At 36.8% G+C, this 17366-nt stretch overlaps 1 protein-coding gene across 1 annotated transcript; it reads right to left on the reverse strand.

The window, feature by feature from the left end:
• Positions 1-803: 803 nt before the first annotated feature.
• On the reverse strand, positions 804-16557 carry Polr1f (RNA polymerase I subunit F). The gene is made up of 4 exons (XM_046463638.2): positions 16279-16557; positions 14196-14337; positions 2668-2876; positions 804-2239 (listed from the first exon to the last, which is right to left on the reverse strand). Exons 1-4 carry the CDS (start codon positions 16530-16532, stop codon positions 1831-1833), a joined length of 1014 nt encoding a protein of 337 aa, XP_046319594.1. The 5' UTR covers positions 16533-16557; the 3' UTR covers positions 804-1830.
• Between the last annotated feature and the right edge of the window lie 809 nt (positions 16558-17366).

The following is a 17366-nucleotide window of genomic DNA, read 5'->3' on the forward strand; positions in this document are numbered from 1 at the left end:
TATTTACTTGAGGCTATTGTGATTGTGAATGGAGTAGTTTTCCTAATTTCTCTTCAGTGGATTCATCACTGATTGTATAGGAATGCATTTGATTTATGGGTGTTGATTTTATATCCTGCTACTTTGCTGAATTCATTTATTCTAGAAGTTTTCTAGTGGAATTTTTGGATCTTCTAGGTATAGAATCATGTCATTCAACCAATATTTCCTTTTAAACAGTATTGTCCAAAACCAATGTGAGCCTCATGAGCAATCTTTGTAGAAAAATAAAATGCAAACAGGCTGAAGTTAACATTTTATTTAACCCATTAAACCAAAAATATTTTAATTTTACTAATATAAAAATAGATATAGTTTATATCCCAATTTTGATGATATATATTTGATACTGACAATGTATTTCAATTTGGATTAGTCACATTTCAAGGGCTAATGCATCTCAACATTGTCTTGCACCTTTCCATTGTCTGGCACATCTACTTGTAGACAACATATTGTGAGCTGTCTGTTACTTGCCAAACTCCATCTTATTCTTATAGATTAGACAGTTCAGTAGCAGAATTTACTCATTATCAGATATTAAATTGATAATTGTGAGCCTAGCATTATGTCCGGTACTAGAAGAATGGCAACAAAATGACTGACATGGAGGAGTCAACTGAACCATTTGACTGTTTGCAGATACTAACACAAGTAATAGGAGTGGTCAAGTTTTTGCTTCATAGCATTTGACACAATTAGTAATGTTCTGTATTTCCTTACTAATACTGTTTGTGTGCGTCTGTTTCTCCTATGACATTCCATGAGGGAAGGAACTACATTTATTTACCTTGTTTTCCATTACAGCACTGGTAAAATAAATGCACAGACACATACTGATTATCAGCCTCAAACAGTTCTCATTTCATTACTGTTTTCCAGTAAGTCACAAAACATCAACATCTTCTTAATCTCCTCTTTAAAACAATTCTTATGGCCTACTTCAACAAATAAAAAGTAATCAAGAAATTTGCCACTGGTCAGTATTGTATTTATCCTATCTTCATCTACTTTCTTCCTTCAACACAAGTGAGGCACAAATAAACAAGTACAAGGTAAGAGCACTTTCCATCAATTTTCAGAATTTAAAACACACACACACCTCAAAGGAGAGTATAGTAAATACTGTTATGTACCAGTCGACAGTGGCATGGTACTCAAGGGTTCTAGACATTTCAGAAGCTCCTTTGGCAAATAATTTTTTTAAGTTAAACAACAGAAACACTAACCGCTGTGATTAAAGAAAACAAAATAAGCAAAACAGCATAAAATGACTAAAGGTGACACCTATTATCAGAGCAGGGGGAAATCCCAAACTTGTTCCTTAATGATAGCAATAACATTGTACTATAGAGTATGTCTGCTAATCTTCAGCATGCAAAGAAAATTTTATGTGGAAAGTTAACATCTGGAAGAATGCAAGATTTGAGAATGAGAGTAGCTCTTACCATTTTATTCTGTCTACAATAAAATGGCAATTTAATAACATGGGTCCTATCCAAATTAGCCAGTTAGCACAAAAACCCTCCAATTCCTAATCAAGTGTTCCCTGTTTTATAAATTACTGGTATCCATATGCCTTTTTATTTTATAGTGCTGGGGATTAAACCCAGGAGCACTATCTAGCACTGAGCTACATCCCCAGCTCTTTTTGAGACAAAGTCTCACTAAGTTGCCCAGACTGACCTCTCAGCTTCCTGGGTAGTTGGGATTACAAATGTGTAACACCACACCCAGCACAACATAAACATTTTTCAAAACTCCTTTATCAACTATCCTATTTAAAATGCACTAATTACTTTTTTGTTTCTTCTTAGGTGAGCATTCCAGAACTGGTGTAAGTTCAGCCTCTTCACTATGTTTTCTTTTCTTTTTTTTCTTTTTATGGTCACTTTGGTAACCACTGGAGTCACTGCACTGAAAAATAGGATCCTGATCTTCCTGGTGCTTCTTCTTCTTCTTCTTCTTTTTCTTTGGCTCTTCCTCACAGAGGCCATTCATGTCATTACTAACCTGTAGCTCTTCCTCTTCCTTTGGAGTGATACCTGTAAAATCTGCTGGCTCTGTGACACCATCATTTACTTCATAAATTTCTGGATCTTTCTTTTTCTTTTTCTTTTTCTTTGGAATTTTTTCAACAGATTCTTCAGTTAGAGTTTCTGTTACTTCTTCAGAAACATTAGGGTGCTTGGACTGCAAACTATAAATAAACATTAAAACAATAAATAGCACTAAGCAAAAATAAAGGAACAAAATGATATCAAGGATAGCTCAGTATGTAAAAATTTCCTAAATGAAAGCAGCATAGGATACATAACTATGGTGTAAATTTCATATATTCTCTTTTTTTATCCTGTAGCCTGTTAAAACTTAAATTCCATGCTGATAGCAATAATACCGTACTATAACTTTATAAATTTCATTATTAATTGTTTAATTCTTTGTTTCTATATTACTCCAGAAGTCAAAAACTGGCTTTCAAATTTTGGTTTGGTTCAGTTCAGAAAAATTAGGCCATTGAACATTAAACCCAGAATTGTCAAATCAAGGACAATAAAATAAAAAAATACTTTCAATATATATCAAAGCAATAGAGTTTCCCATACTGTGTTTCAAATATGAACTTACCAGGCAATATTTATTTTTCCTCGAATGCAAAATACTCCAGCAGCATCTGAGTCTAAACGAAATACTTCAAATTCTAATTCATCACCCACGTTTATCTCCAGGGTTTGCCACTGCTCAACTGACATCTGTTCAGGTTTAGGGATTGAAGCATTAAAACACCCATGTACCAAACAGCCAATGTGGCTAGAAGACACTTTATTAACTGTACCCTGGGAAGAAGGAAGAAAGGACATAATATCAAGAAGACATCCAAAGAGTTAAAAGGTGAATCAAAATTTCTAGGCTTTAAACTCACTTCAAAGAAAAAATATCAAATTAATAGTATAATTTAATATGGGAAGTTTACCTCAATTACAACTTACCATATGCCATACCCAAACAATATTAGAGGTTTTAGAAAGCAAAAATTACATGTCAATTGTCTAAAAGAATAAACAACTAATCAACTAACCCACCCAGCCTCCACTGCAGGATTCTCTACAGAGTAGATTTTTCTATAACCACATGGAAACCAAGCAGAAAATACTCCGATATGATGATGTATTTATGAAAAGACCTCAAGGCAGGAATCATGTTTTTTAAAACTAGGATCGACATTATATTTCTGTGAACAGACTAAATTTCAAAGTGCACTCTTTAATGATTCAATTTAGCATGATATAAGCAGTTCTATTAGAAAAAAATTTTCTCTCTATATGTAGATCTTGGGTATGGTTTTATTGGCTAAATCACAAAAATGTTTAACTTGTGTTATATGATTTTTGAGCTTAAAATGAAACTTCATAAAATGCTGGGAGCCATTAGCCAAGTAGGTATGACAATTTCCTTGCCAGCGTACCCCATGTTGCTGACATGTTGCAGTGACATTGAATGTAAGTGACCTTGCTCAAGGACCAAGGCAGATTAGGGTGTTCCCGGTTTTAAGATAATCTTGTTTAGGGCGTTCCCAGTTTAGGTTCCAGGTTTAAGGTTTAAGATTATTCCTGCTGGGAATAGGGCGTATCCTGCTGCCTGAGTTCCCCTTGAGTTCTCACGGGATTCAGACAATATATTTTGGAGATAGAAGCCCAGTGGGTGTGGATTTGGGCAGAGAACGTGGATTTCCCCAGAACGTGGTTGTAGACGGCTGGTGTGAGTTCGGGAATAAAGAGTTGCTGTTTGAATCTACAAGCTGTGTGGTGGCTCGTGATTGTGTGCCCAGCCAGACTGCGGCAATAAAACATTTTCTTTTTTTTTTTTTTAATTTTTTTAGTTGCCAGTGGATTTTTTACTTTATTTCTTTATTTATATGTGGTGGTAAGGATCGAACCCAGGGCCTCACACATGCCAGGCAAGGGCTCTATCACTGAGCCACAACCCCAGTCCCTCATAAAACATTTTCTACTTTCCCCCAGGAATCAATATATACAAAGACTATGAATGAAAACCCTAAAAATATTTTTTAAAAATTCACATTTTCTAAGCTGGGCGCTGTAGCACATGTCTGTAATCCCAGCAGCTAGGGAGGTAGAGACAGGGTGATCACAAGTTCAAAGCCTCAGCAAAAGCGAGGTGCTAAGCAACTTAATGAGACTCTGTTTCTAAATAAAATACAAAATAGGGCTGGGGATGTGGTCAAGTGCCCCTGAGTTCAATCTGTGGTACAACCCCCCCAAAATTCACAATCCCTGAAATACAGAACTGTAAATAATATGGCTATATATTCAACACCATTTAGCATCAAACTATGGTACATCCATAGAATGGAATATAGTCGCATGCCATCCATGGGCTGTGTGTGAGCTGCTCTGCGCCAAAGCATACTGAATAGGAGAATCTGGTGTCTGGGAATGACCAATGGACATTTCCTCTGATTGACTGCCCTCACTGTGATCCCTATTCAAGCTCTGCCACAGGTCCCACACAGCCCCTCTGAGATAGGAGTGACTTGCTTTGTGTTGTCTTGCAGTCAGCAGGACTCCACCCTTAAACCTTATCCCTGCTTTTGGTGTACCCCCTTAAATAAACCACTGGAGCTATCTACTTTTCGTTGAGTTCCAGCTCCCCCCCATGTGGACTAAACCTATCAGGGGCTCCATTTATGAAAATAAATTTCTGACTCTTTGTCTTTTGTTCTTCACTAATTATTCTAGACTTTAATTTCTGAGGTGGCTTATACTCTCCTCAGCAAGAAGAACAACACCCCCCCTCATTGAGATACTGGCCATCACCCCTTAGAATATTATTCAGCAATAAAAAGCAATGAGCTATCAAGTGAAAAAATGGAGAGGAAACTTACATGCATGTTGCTAAATAAAGAAGTCATTTTGAAAATTGTGATTCCAAATATATGATACTCTTGGAAAGGCAATGAGACAGTGGTTTCTGGGGAATAGTAGGGAGGATGGGAGAGGTAAACAAGTGAAGCCCAGGATTTCAAGGGCAGCGAAACTACCCTGTATGATACCAAATATATACCAAAATACATTTGGCAAAACTTATGGTTTGTACAACATAAAAAGTGAACTCTACAAACTTTATTGGAGAGTAGAGTAAGATACTCTGGCAATTTCTCTCCATAGATGAACCAAGCTGAAAAGCTGTTCCTGAATCAAACTAAGTTCACAAGAGCTAGGGAAATCAGGCAACCATAGTGCCTGCTTTTAGTATAACAAAAGATGTATTGAAGAAGGTAGAAAGTTAAGAGTTGTATGAGAGAAGCCTCCCAGTGGGGGAAGGGGAGAGAATTAAGTTCACGCCTTAGTTGAAACCCAGTGCTGGCAAAGCCCCATGACCCCTACAGCCAGGCCAACACCTGTGGACTGAGCTACTGGAAGTGCCTTAGGCTGGTGGCAAAGAGACTGCCTTACCCCTAACATCCAAACTTGGATAGCACAGTGGGAAGCTGGGCAGAAAAGCTGGCACAAGGCTTTCTCTCAGAGTCCAGTGCAAGACCCAGTTCCGTAAGAGGTCCAGTGCCAGGGGAAGACATGTGGTCCCCATTTATCAAACTTCTAGCAAGCATCACCACTGGTCCACTGAAGTAGCAACTGAAGACTCTGTTCACAAGGCAAAGCTCATAAAGCCCCTAAGCCAGCCCTCACATCAGGCAGAGATCTGTGTGCCAGTGGGACAGACCCAAATTTCAGCCACTTCAGCCTCATAGTGGACTTTGAGAATACCTACCCACCTCTAAAGACTGAAGAATCCCATGGCTGTGAGACTCTGGTGACAGAGCTTAGCACCAACCTTGCTGTCTAGTCTACCCATCTTTCATTAAAAACTTCCCAAACCTAGAAAAGGATAAACAATATCCAGGTATAGGAAGGTCAAAGGTTATTATTCAGATTTAACTCATTAAGTCTAACTGAATAAGTCTACCCCCAAATATATTATAATCAACCCAACTATCATAGATAAGAAACAGAAAGATTCTCAAGGCTGCAAGAAAAAATGCCCATCACGGGGGTATGGCAATTTGACAGCACACTTCTAAGCAGAAATCTTACAGGCTAGGAGACTGGCCCATGATTTTCACTAAACTGAAGGAGAACAAAAAGAACAAAAAAACTGTCAACCAAGAATAGTGTATACCCAGCAAAGGTACCCTTCAGAAGTGAAGGACTCACTTTTCCAAACAAAATTTGAGACAAAATATCTCCACCAGAACTGTTCTAAAATAAATGTTCAAGTTCTTCAAATTGAAAGAATTATTGAAAAAACAGTTTTTTATGAGAATAAAAATACAATAATATACAATAAATAAATATAGAATAAGAATAATGTATAAACCATTCTTTAGTACACAGATTAAAAAAATAACTAGTTTAAGTAACAGGCAATACAGAAAGATTGGATAGAATTCAACTGCCTGTGTTCTTCTATCTTTTGTTTCTCATCCTTACTATCACATTAAGTTGCTATCATTTCAAAATAGCTTGGTATAAGCAAGATTTTTTTTTAATCAGCCTCATGGTAACACAAAACAAAAATTTAACAAAGCAAGGAATCCAAACACACTACTAAACTAATTCACTTAACCACCAAGCAAGACTATAAGAAACTATGACAAAAGTAGAAAATAAGGCATATAATAGCCTTTAGTAAGACATTACCTACCAAAAATTACCTTGAATGTAAATGAATTCCATTCCCCAATTAAAAGAGTGAGGAGGTTAAAAAATAAAATTGCCAATTGTATGCTATTTATAACACATTCACTTCAATTCTAAGGACACACAAAAAGTGAAAAGATGGAAGATACCCATACAAATGGAGCCCCCCAAAAGTAGCCATACTAATATCCAATAAAATGACTTTAAATCAAAAACAATAAAGACAAGGAAAGTCACTGTATATGATTTTTAAGGGGTCAATTCAAACAGAATAATAATTCTAAATACACACCCAACATCAGAACACCCAAATATATGATGCAAGTATTAATATACCTAAAGGCAAAAGTATACTCCAAGAATTGTTGGGGACTTTTAATACCACACTTTCAGTAATGAACAGACAATCCTTACAGAAAAATAAACATCAATTACACTGTATCCTAGACTAAATGGATCTAACAGACATCTATAGAACACATCCATCTAACAGCTGCTGAATAAGTTTTTCTCATCAAACTTTCTCCAGGATAGATTACAATAGATCACAAAGCAAGACTCAATTTTTAAAAAATTGAAACATCTGAGTATCTTTTCTTACCAGAAAGCAATAAAACTAGAAATTAACAATAAGCTTTAGAAAATATAAAAATGCATAGATATAAAATAACCAATGGATCAAGTAAGAAATCCAGTAAATTTTAAAATTTCTTGAAACGAAAAGAAAATAGACAAACAGACCAAAACCTATGGAAATAAGCAGAACCAGTTTTGAGAGAGAAGTTTATAGCAACCATCACCCACATCAAAAAGGCATAAAAATCTCAAGACAGTCTATTGCATTAAAAAGGAAGAGGAAAAATAACTAAACCCAAAATTAGAAGAAAAGAAATAATAGAATAGAAATAAATGTAAGAGACCAAAACAAAACAAAACAAAAAAACCAAAAGATAAAGGAAACAGAGCTAGTTCTTTGAAAAGAGAACCAAAATACACAAACCCAGAAATAGAAAAAGTAAAGAAAATGCATATAAATAAAATCAGATGAGGGCTGGGGATGTGGCTCAAGTGTGCGGCCCGGGTTCGATCCTCAGCACCACATACAAACAAAGATGTTGTGTCTGACGAAAACTAAAACATAAATATTAAAATTCTCTCTCTCTCTCTCTAAAAAAAAAAAAAATCAGATGAAAAGGGACCCATTATAATTTATACCAAAGAAATACAAAATATTAGGGATTATTATGAACAACTATGTCAACAAATTTCATAAATTAAGAAGAAATGGATAAATTCCTAGACACATACACATTTCTAAGACTGAATTATGAAAAATAATATAAAATAAACAGGAAACCTAAATGGATCAGTAGCAAGCAATGAGATTTAATCAGTAAAAAACTTCCCATCAAAGAAAAGCCCAAGATCACATGGCTTCACTGCTGAATAAGTTACTCCAAAATATAGAAGAGAAAGGAATTCTTCTAAGAACATTAAATGAGGTTTAATGCTGATACCAAAACTGGATGAGGGGCCACACAAAATCTAAGGGCCAATGTCCTTGATGGACACAGATGCAAAAATTTTCAGCTTAATAATAGCAAACCATTACAAGCAACATTAAAAAGATTAGTTACTATGATCAAATGGGATTTATTAGGGATGCAAGAATGGCTCAATGTATGCAAATTGATAAATGTGATATATCATAACAAAATGAAGGACAAAAACCACATGGTCATCTCACTTGATAGAAGACATTCAACAAAATTCCATATCTCTTCATAATAAAAATGCTGAAAAAATGAGAAAGATAAGGAATATCACCATACCATTTATAATAGGTCAACAGCTAACATCCTTAATGTGATAGAAACTGAAAATTTTCTCCCTAAAATCTGGAACAAGGTAAGAATGCTCACTTTCACCACTTTTATTCAATACAGTGCTGGAAGTCCTAGCAATCTGATTAGGCCATAAGAAAGAAAAAACAAAACAAACAAACAAAAAAAAAAACAGGGCATCCAATTTGAAAATGAAGTAATTCAAATTGTAACTGCAGATGACATACTCATATAAAAACTCCCAAAAACTGCACACAACACAAAAAAACCCTCTAGAATTTTTTAAACGAATTCAGCAAAAATGCAGGGCAGAAAATCAACATACAAAAAAGCAGTAACATTGTTATATGCTCATATCGAATTATCTAAACAGAAATCAAGTAAGCAATGCCATTTGCAATAGTTACCAAGAGGTAAATAAAACAACTAAAGAGTTGATAGACCTGTACAATATGAAAAAAAATGAAAATTATAAAATACTAATGAATGAAATTTAAGAAGTAGAAAGACATCCTTTGTTCACAGAAGAATTAATAATTTTAACAAATGTCCAGTACCCAAAGTGATTAACAGACTCAATGTATTATGTATCAAATAACAATGGCACTCATCACAGAACTAGAACAAACAACTCTAAAATTTATATGGAACCACAAATTTCCTCAAATCGTCAAAGACATCCTGAGTAAAAAGAACAAAACAGGAAACATTACACTACCTGATTTCAAAACTTACTACAAATCTATAAATCAAAATGTTATGGTATTGGCATAAAAATAGACTAATGGAACAGAATGTACCCTAGAAGTAAACCCATGAACATACAGCCAATTGATTTTTAAACAAAAGTGCTAAGAACATGCACTGGAGAAAGGACAGGCTTTTCAATAAATGATATTGGGAAAATTGGGTAAAAAAAAAAATGAAGCTAGACATCTATCATTGGTTAAAAAGATCAAGTCAAAATAGATTAAAGACTTAAACGTAAGACAAAATTATTGAAACTACTAGAAAAGAGGAAATGCTTCAGGACATTGGATCATGAAGACCTTCCAAAGAACAGAAAATAAAAGTTAAAAGAGGCAAATGGGATTACATAAAACTAAAAGACTTCTGCACAGCACTCAAGAGTCCTACAAAGTGGGAGAAAATATTTGCACTGTATACATCTCCCAGACTATATAAGTAAATCCAAAACCTCAATAGCAAGAAACCAAATAGCTCACTTTAAAAATGGGCAATAATCTAAAAACATTTCTCAAAGTTTTATGTACCAATGGGTACATAAAAAAAAAAAAAAAAAGTTCAACATTACCAATCATTAAATAGTTCAAACCAAAACAACACTGAGATATCACCTCACCCTAATATGAAGCCTTAGTATCAAATACTAATTAGTGATGGAGAGGATGTGGAGAAAGATGCCTTGCATAATATTGGTGCAAATGTAAATTAGTATATCCACTATGGAAAACAGTATGAAGTGTCCTCAAAAACAGTAAGCAGAACAACTACCACATGATACAACAATCTCATTGCTGGGTATAAACCCAAAGAGAATAAAATCTGTATGCAGAAGAGACAAATGCACACTTATGTTCATTGCAGCACTATTCACAACAGACAAGAAATGGAAAACAAGTGTCCATCGGTGAAGGAATGGACAAAGAAACACAATGTGTACACAATGGAATACTATTCAGGCAAAACAATGACATCCTGTCATTTAGGACAATATGGATGGAATTGGAAATCAACATGTTAAATAAAAGTACAGAGACATCAAATGAAATCTAAAAAAGGTGATCTCATGGAAGTTGAGAGTAGAATGCCGTTATCAGAGGTTAATCAAATGGGTATTTAGATACAGTTAGATAGGAGCAAGATGCTCTGGGGTAAGACTGCATAGTATTTTGATTATAGAGAACAATGTTTTGTGTATTTCATTTGGTGAGAAAGGATTTTGAAAGTTTTTACTGCAAAGATAATAAATGAGGAGATAAGTATGTTTAACCCGATTTATGCATTTACATCATGCAATGTATTCAAGCATCGAATGTTGCCTGTCCTCAAAGACCACAGGTGTGACCAGGTGTGTACAGTTTCATAATGGTGCCATAATGGCACCATTAATATGTGACTTTTATGTTTTTTATAAGTTTAAAATAATACAAAGTCTGGGAACTTCAGTTAGTAATAGTGTGTCAATACTGGCTAATAAACAACTATAACAAACACATTTCACTACTGCAAGATGATTTCAATAATAGGGGAAACTGCCTGCTTGAGAGGCAGGGAATATATGGAAATTCTGCATCCACTCAATTGCTCTGTAAGGCTGAAAAAATATATTCTATCAATTTAAAAAAGGAAACATTTTAAATGAGTCTGGAACAACTGAACAGCCACAGGAGGAAGAAAATAGATTTCAAGACTTATTTCACACTACATAGAAAGAAAAGCATAAAAAACTGATCACAGAGTTAGCTATCAAAGCTAAAATTACAAAGTTTCCAGAAGTTTTTAAAAGAATATCTTCACAAATTAGAAATGGGTAGGTTTCTTTGATAAGACCCAGAAGCAATAATCACAAAAGTATAAAATGGACCTCATCAAAATTAAGTGCTTCTGTTCATCAAATGGTACCATTAAAATGAATACATAGGCACGTCAACAGAGAACAAAGGTCTGAAAAAAAAATTCTATCAATACTAAAAAGAGCTACAACTCAATAAAAACAGAAAAATCCAGTTAAAAATAGGCAAAGGCATTTTCTCTTCTCACAGTTCCCTTCTCTGGTCTTCCATACTAGGCTCTGCTATCCCAAAATAGCAGTGTCCAAAGCACCCACCAGAATCCCAAAACAAAGAGGGGAGGAACAGAGTTACAACAAGAAAGTTGCTCTATGTGTATAACTGAGGAATAGGAGGTTTCCTATTCTTTGCGATTCTCTATTCTTCCCCAACATCTCATCCCTACAAAAACCTCCAGTACAATGCTGAATAGAAATGGTAAAAGTGAAGGGCTCTTCAAGATGGCCCAACAGAGGTACCTAGCACCCACCTGCTCTTCCAAAAAGGAACCAAAGCAACAGGTGTATAGCTACATATTGAGGTGACTAATTGTGACAGCAGTGGAAATGAATAGAGGAAAAACATACATGGTAAGATCCAGAAACCAATAACAGCACAGTAAGAGAAAAAAGATATCTTGGAACAAGACATCCCTGCTCTATAGCTGGGGAGGGGTTTCTCTGCTCTGGAAAGGTAAAAGTGAAAGAGTCCCAGTATTCTATTAGCAAGGATAAGGGTAATCCTAGTTACTGGAAAATTTCACAACCCTGAGAGGTTTTCAGTTTACTAGATAAAAATGTTGATATATCTACACCGCAGTCTGGCTTTGAGAAAAAAATTCACATCTCCCAGTGAATCCCTAAAGTACAGTAGCTAGAAGTCATCTTGAGAAGGGGCCTATTATCTGAATTTGCAGTGCTCTAGGAGTAAGAAATCCTTGCATAACACCATCTCTGGAACCTCACAGATATTCCACTTATGTGGCTCAGTAGGTAGGTGCTTCATGAGCCAAACCTGGCTTAGTACAGGGACACTGACAAACCTGCTAGGAGTTCTAAACCATAGAGGAATGGGCTGTTGTGACACAACATACAGGGAACAAAGGGTGCAATCATGAAGAACTGGGGTATCAGGGAGCCTGTCCTCAAAGACCACAGGTGTGACCAGGTGTGTACAGTTTCCTAATGGTGCCAGATCTAAAGGTAGTCACCCATGCAGTTCCAAACCCCTGTTTCTGTAGAGCAGTGCCTATAACTAACAAGGTTAGGAAAGAACTCTGGTTCCACTACTCCCCTGCCCAAAGAGGCCTGTTAGAGAAGTCCTGAGCAATGCCTCCATTCCTGTCACTTTGCCCCCAGGATGCATGGCCTAACAAGGTCTGCCTGATGCTGGATGCACTCTATTCCCTTGCAAACACACCAGCTGACAGGTGTTTTGCCCAGCTCTAGTCTGCTTAATCTCTAGCAGGCATATAGTTGAAGGAAATGGGGGATAAAAAGAACCCTGACCTTTTCTCTGTACCTAGGACTGTAAAGCTTGGGGGAAGGGTTAGAAGTTTTGCAAGTGGCTGGGCAAACCCACAGTAGCAGCAGAGAGGAACATCATAACTCCTTGTACCAAAACACCTACATGGATCCTCACCATAGGCTGTCCCTGCACCTTGTCTGCTCACATACTGTAAACAGGACTATGTATGAGTGGCACAGGGGGTGCTGTGATTTCTCTACTTCCCTCTTAAGTATGTGGGCCTGCACCACTGTCTAGTAGGAGGGCAAGTGCTTCAGGCCCTTAACAGTACTGGTGCAGCCAGTGCCAGAGACCCTTATAAGGGTAACAGAGCCATCAAACAGTTCCAGAGGATAGCCAGGCACAGTGGAGCATGCCTGTAACCCCAGCAGCTCGGGAGGCTGAGACAGGATGATAACAAGTTAAAAGCCAGCTTTAGCAATGGCAAGGTGCTATGCAACTCAGGAACATAAGGGTCCTTTCAAGGAGATGGAATATGTGAACTGATCAAAATTCACTGAACTGCCCACTATGATTTGTGCATGTGATTATTATATGTAAATTATACCGAACTACAAATAAAAAATTAAAAACAAATGGTCAACAGTATTTGAAGACTGGATCTTATCTGTATAGAATAAATAAAAGGGATACTTTCACTTTACACTTTCTGTACATTTTAAATGTTACTTCCATATACATGTTCATATTTATGATTATTTACACAAAGCAGATGGAAGCTTAGAATTAACATGTACAAATCTACTGCCAACTTTACAAGTATAAAGTCCGGGGTACGATTTCTAATGTTTTAATTGCTACTAAAAAAAAAAAAATTAAAAAATTCAAAGTCCTTGTGAATTCTGTCATAATGAAATCTAATCTGTATTTTTATTAATAGTACTGATGGTTAGTTAACAATTCTTATCTACTAGATATATAGATTTACGAATATAAATATACATAAACCAACACATATACACAAACAGATCTGATGGTGGAAGAGCAAGTAAAAGGGATAAAAGATACATTTCAATAGATTTTACATCCATTTCTCCATTTCTACCTTCTAGAAAACTGGAAGATCTTCTACACAAAGCCTTCACTTTCTTGGCATGGACTGGCTGCCCTGTCCTGTTATTCATTCATTTTCATTACTTGCCTGACCCCACAGCCATATGAATGTCTGTTTCTTATGAAAGTATACTGCTTGAATCCTTTATAAAAACAAGATATAGGGGTAGAACTGAGGAATTTTAAAGTACTGCTTTTTCCTTCCTCAAGATTATCATAAGGACTTTGCAAAAAAAAAAAAAAATCAACTGGATAGGTCACATACTTTGCACCCATGTGTTTCAAAAGGATGGAGTCTACAAACTTACCTCGATTGAAATGATAGAAAATATTTTACTTTTAAAATACTTTTTATTTATTCGAATTATTAAGTCTCTTTAAAGTTTCCCAAAGTATAAAATTATTTCAAGAAAGCTAAGAAAAAATGATATACATACCATAAGCTTTTGCCCAGGTTCAGGGCTGAAAATAACAAAATCAGCTTCAATGTTAAGATGAATGTGTCCTTGATCATCATATATATCTCCCAGTTCACCCACAACTTTGATGTTATCATATGCAATAGGGACACCTAAAAGACTGTTTAAAAAAGAGAAGAAGATGATACCTTTTATCCTGTTTTTAAACTAGGTCATTATGATACTGTTTAGATAGTCTAAGAATCCAAAAAGTATTCATCTCCCAAATATATAACCCATGTCAAAAATGTAACAATGTATGCTTAGTCTGTAACAACTTTTTAGCAGTTCCACTTCACCAAAAGGTTCCAATGTGCTGGCTAAGTTAAAATGATTAATAATGGAAACTGACAAGAAAAATGTGTATGCATTTTTTATTATTGAGTACAGGTAATATTGATATTGATACTCTCCATCTGCACTTGATGGAATACAAGGAAACCTAAGGGTTAAAGCTGAAGCCCCTGAATACTACAGCCAGTAACTTAATACAAAAAAAAAAAAAAAAAAAAAAAAATCTCAAAACTGCAACTGTTGCTAGTAAAAGGAAATTTTAAGACATACAACTACATCATTTATTAAGAATTGACTTTTGACACTCTGCACATTTTAGAATCCGGATTAGTTGGCAACTATTATTTCAAAATATCATTTCTAACCTACGAAGGATAAAAACCTGGCAGCTTTTAACCATACCCACTACTTGGAGGAAACTTCCCTAACTTTCCAAGGCAAACCTGAAATCATTCTTCTATTCCATGTACAAATTTATCACTGTTCTAATTTTATTGAATCTATCTGTACATGTTTGGATTTCACACACACAAGCCATAGACAGCAGAAAGCTATTTTTTTTTTTTTGGGTGGGAGACAAATTCCAGCATGATTCACATAGAATAAGAGAAAAGAATTTATCCCTAATAGATTTTATTTTAGTAAAATAGCCACAACTCCCAAGAAAGGAACTATAGTAACTACCAAGTTAGCAAAATCAAACTTAGAGATTTCCTCAGGAATGCTCTTTTTAGTTATTACTTTATGTATGTATCTTTCCTCAGAAGGAACCAACTATTATCAACTCAGACTATCTTACAGACACTGAAAATAGCAGGAAGGAAAGAAAAATTGCCAAAACTGACAGGGGAAAAAAAAAAAATTAGAACCTTGTTTCCTTTAATCAAAGCCTCCTCTCTCTACTATAGAATGATGTTCAAGTGGAGACAGTACTGCTGTTCCCTAAAAGGAACTTGGGAATTTCTGGTACTATTCATGTTTGTTACAAACACTGGAAAAAAAAAAAAAAAAAAGAGGGCAGGGAGAAAGTCTGTTATGCACATGGCAGCCCTATACAATGATTAAATATCCTTAGCTCTGCATTACTTTTGAGTAAAGAGATGAACTTGTTTATAAATAGCTGGGCACATAATCTAACTTTAAAAATAAATGTATCAACATCTTTGCATGGTTTCAATATATGTTAAATTTCTAGGAATGGAATAATAAACAAATGGTATTTCCCTCATTCCCAATCAGGTAAAGAAGAGAATCGCGGGAAAGCACCAAATCCAAAACAAACAAAAACTGACCATCGTGTTTTACAGAGAAACTGTTGTTTGTACAAACGTTTATGTGATCTTACATGGAAAGAGAGAGAATCTACTCAAGTACTAATACGAACTGTTCATTGTCAAATGAGAAAACATTACCCCCGGAGGTGGGAAATGAAACGTTCAACGTCAAAGAAAACTCCGTATACTGGGTCTCCAGACACCTGGAGCAGTTCCACTCATCTCCACTCCCTCGGTTGACAGTTCACCTGTAAGTTTTCTTTACTGCTCACGAAAGGACCTGGCAGAGATCCCGACCTGGTCGGTAGAGGCCTCGCTGGGCGGACCACAACTCTAGAACACCTCCGGACTACGCTCCGGTTGGGATGGCCGGTGAGACCTTTCCCACTTCTCCCCCTTTCGGTAGCAGGCCCTCCCCACGCCCAAAAGAAGAGGCTGACATCTACGTTACGGCGTTGCTAGCTGGGAGAAGGACAAGACACACAGACTCGTACCTCTCGGAATAGCGCAGGAGCTCCCCATCCAGCTGCTCTCGGATACCGGTGCGTTTCCGGTTAAGGTAGCGGGGCGACAGGGCGATGTGCCGTCGGTGCGGCGCGGCCACCAGACAGGAGTAGCGGCTGTTCACCAGAGCACAAGCAGCTGCATAGGTGGGCAGCTCTAAGCAAGGCAGGACGCCGACTGTTCCTACCACCGGCGCCTCGGAGGCCGCCTTCGGCCGCGGAGACTCTGAGCAACCAGCAGCCATGCGGCAGGTTAGGTCTCTCCCGGCGCGCACCACTGACGCTAGCACAACCGCCTTTCCTCCGACTCCGGGTTTCTGCGTCATCCACCAGCGACCACGCCCCTACAACTTTTATCTCGGTTCGCTGCACTATGCAGGTCTGACCAGCAGGGGGAAACCTTTTTTGTTTTTCCCAAATCCTCTCACTTGGAGGACGAAGCCTGGAGCCTGTGGTTGTCTGAATACAGCATGTGTCAAGAATTTTCCCTAAGGCAGGCAAACGTGTTTCCACAAACTCCTCGATGGATTTAGTATATAGGTTAATGGGACTGCCCACTTTGATCATTTTCAGTAGTAACATGTTTGGGTAGAATGTTTCAAGCTTGAACTATTCAATATCAAAAAATATAATGGAGTAGATTTTATGCAGTGAACCCAGTCTTACACAGCAGCTCTCAGGCCTCAAACGCAGTATCTGAACAAGAACTCACGTTCTCTCTCCAATCCAACTTTACCTCTCATTCAGCAAATCACTTAATCAGAAAATCCTCCCACTTTTCCAGGTCTCCAAGCCCAGCTATGATCTATGATTTTTGTGCCCGCACATCAAATCAGCCCAAAGTAAAAACCACAGCTGTATTTTTACAGCTCTGTGTTCACGCTGTCAAAACTACAAAACTCCTTTCTTGCCTATGGAAGGTCAACTTGATGATCAAAAGCATACCCAGAAACAGCCTGGTCTGTGAAACAACTATGGTGATGATGTGTCCTTTTTAAAGCCCTAGGTAGGCTCCTGGTTTTCCCTAAGCTAATGAAGACTTCCTTAATAGAGCTAATAAATTACTAGGCCATTTTATT

This window comes from Marmota monax, unplaced genomic scaffold (assembly GCF_021218885.2).
Source record: "Marmota monax isolate L192 unplaced genomic scaffold, Marmota_monax_Labrador192_F-V1.1 WCK01_AAM20220418_F8-fsc00057, whole genome shotgun sequence".
Lineage (NCBI taxonomy): Eukaryota > Metazoa > Chordata > Mammalia > Rodentia > Sciuridae > Marmota > Marmota monax.

What these genes read in the sequence shown, in the direction of transcription:
- Polr1f (XM_046463638.2), bottom strand. Translation starts at nt 16,532, where the DNA reads ATGGCTGCTGGTTGCTCAGAGTCTCCGCGGCCGAAGGCGGCCTCCGAG. An exon ending in AACCTGGGCAAAAGCTTATG is followed by an intron (nt 2,877 to 14,195) that starts GTATGTATATCA and finishes CCTTCTTCCCAG; the next exon opens with GGTACAGTTAATAAAGTGTC. An exon ending in GGAAAAATAAATATTGCCTG is followed by an intron (nt 2,240 to 2,667) that starts GTAAGTTCATAT and finishes GTTTATTTATAG; the next exon opens with TTTGCAGTCCAAGCACCCTA.